Source organism: Eimeria mitis, genomic scaffold (assembly GCF_000499745.2).
Source record: "Eimeria mitis Houghton genomic scaffold, Emh_scaff1662, whole genome shotgun sequence".
Classification (NCBI taxonomy): Eukaryota; Apicomplexa; class Conoidasida; order Eucoccidiorida; family Eimeriidae; genus Eimeria; species Eimeria mitis.
In genome coordinates this window covers 7,352-8,068 of record NW_013569978.1, presented here as the reverse complement: position 1 = coordinate 8,068, position 717 = coordinate 7,352, and the positions used below count along the sequence as shown (strand labels likewise).

At 33.2% G+C, this 717-nt stretch overlaps 1 protein-coding gene across 1 annotated transcript in view; it reads right to left on the bottom strand.

Moving 5' to 3' along the window:
* The window catches only part of EMH_0041280 (uncharacterized protein), a gene marked incomplete at both ends in the record, with an annotated part of 4,306 nt that overhangs the window by 2,050 nt on the left and 1,539 nt on the right, over window positions 1-717 (bottom strand). The window contains one exon of the mRNA XM_013495608.1: window positions 179-334. Coding sequence (XP_013351062.1) covers window positions 179-334 — 156 coding nt within the window. The remainder of the gene's footprint in view (window positions 1-178; window positions 335-717) is intronic.

Below are 717 nucleotides of genomic sequence, written 5' to 3'. Positions count from 1 at the left end.
ATATATATATATATATATATATATATATATATATATATATATATATATACATATATATATACATAAGCTTTGGTTTGTATCTCGTGTTTATTTTGTATGTATAGAATTAGGGTTTAGGGTTTAATTTGTATGTATAGAATTAGGGTTTAGGGTTTAGGGTTTAGGGTTTAGGGTTTACCGATGCAATGTAGATGAAAGATATGTCCGCATTGTCCAAAAGCAGGCGGACAAACTTCTCCTGGAGCATCACAATTAGGGCAGGGCAATTCAAAACAATTTTCACAAATGACGCAATGAAGATCTTCTGGGGTATCTCGCCATCGATGAACTCCGACTGTATGTACACCTAAAACTTGAATTTTTGAACTTGAACATGAACTGAAACCGCCGATGGAAAGCTGCTTCATAGGCCAAAATTCATCATGTAAATGCAAATTTTACCTCAAAATTCAGCTTCTTTTCATCTATTTCATCTATTTTGTGAAAAAAAACGAAAAAAAATGATTATTTTCAACCAGAATCGCATACACACAATACCCGAACCGCACGGAAACACCGCCATACAACTACCACCCCCCCGTCAAAATACACAGCTCTTGTGCAGGTGTATGCGGCTCGTAAAGAGAAAAAAATTAAAAAATTTATAAATTATTCATTTAGTTTTATAAATCGCAAAAAATAAACAAAAAAAAACAACATTTTCATGCAGGTTTCCAC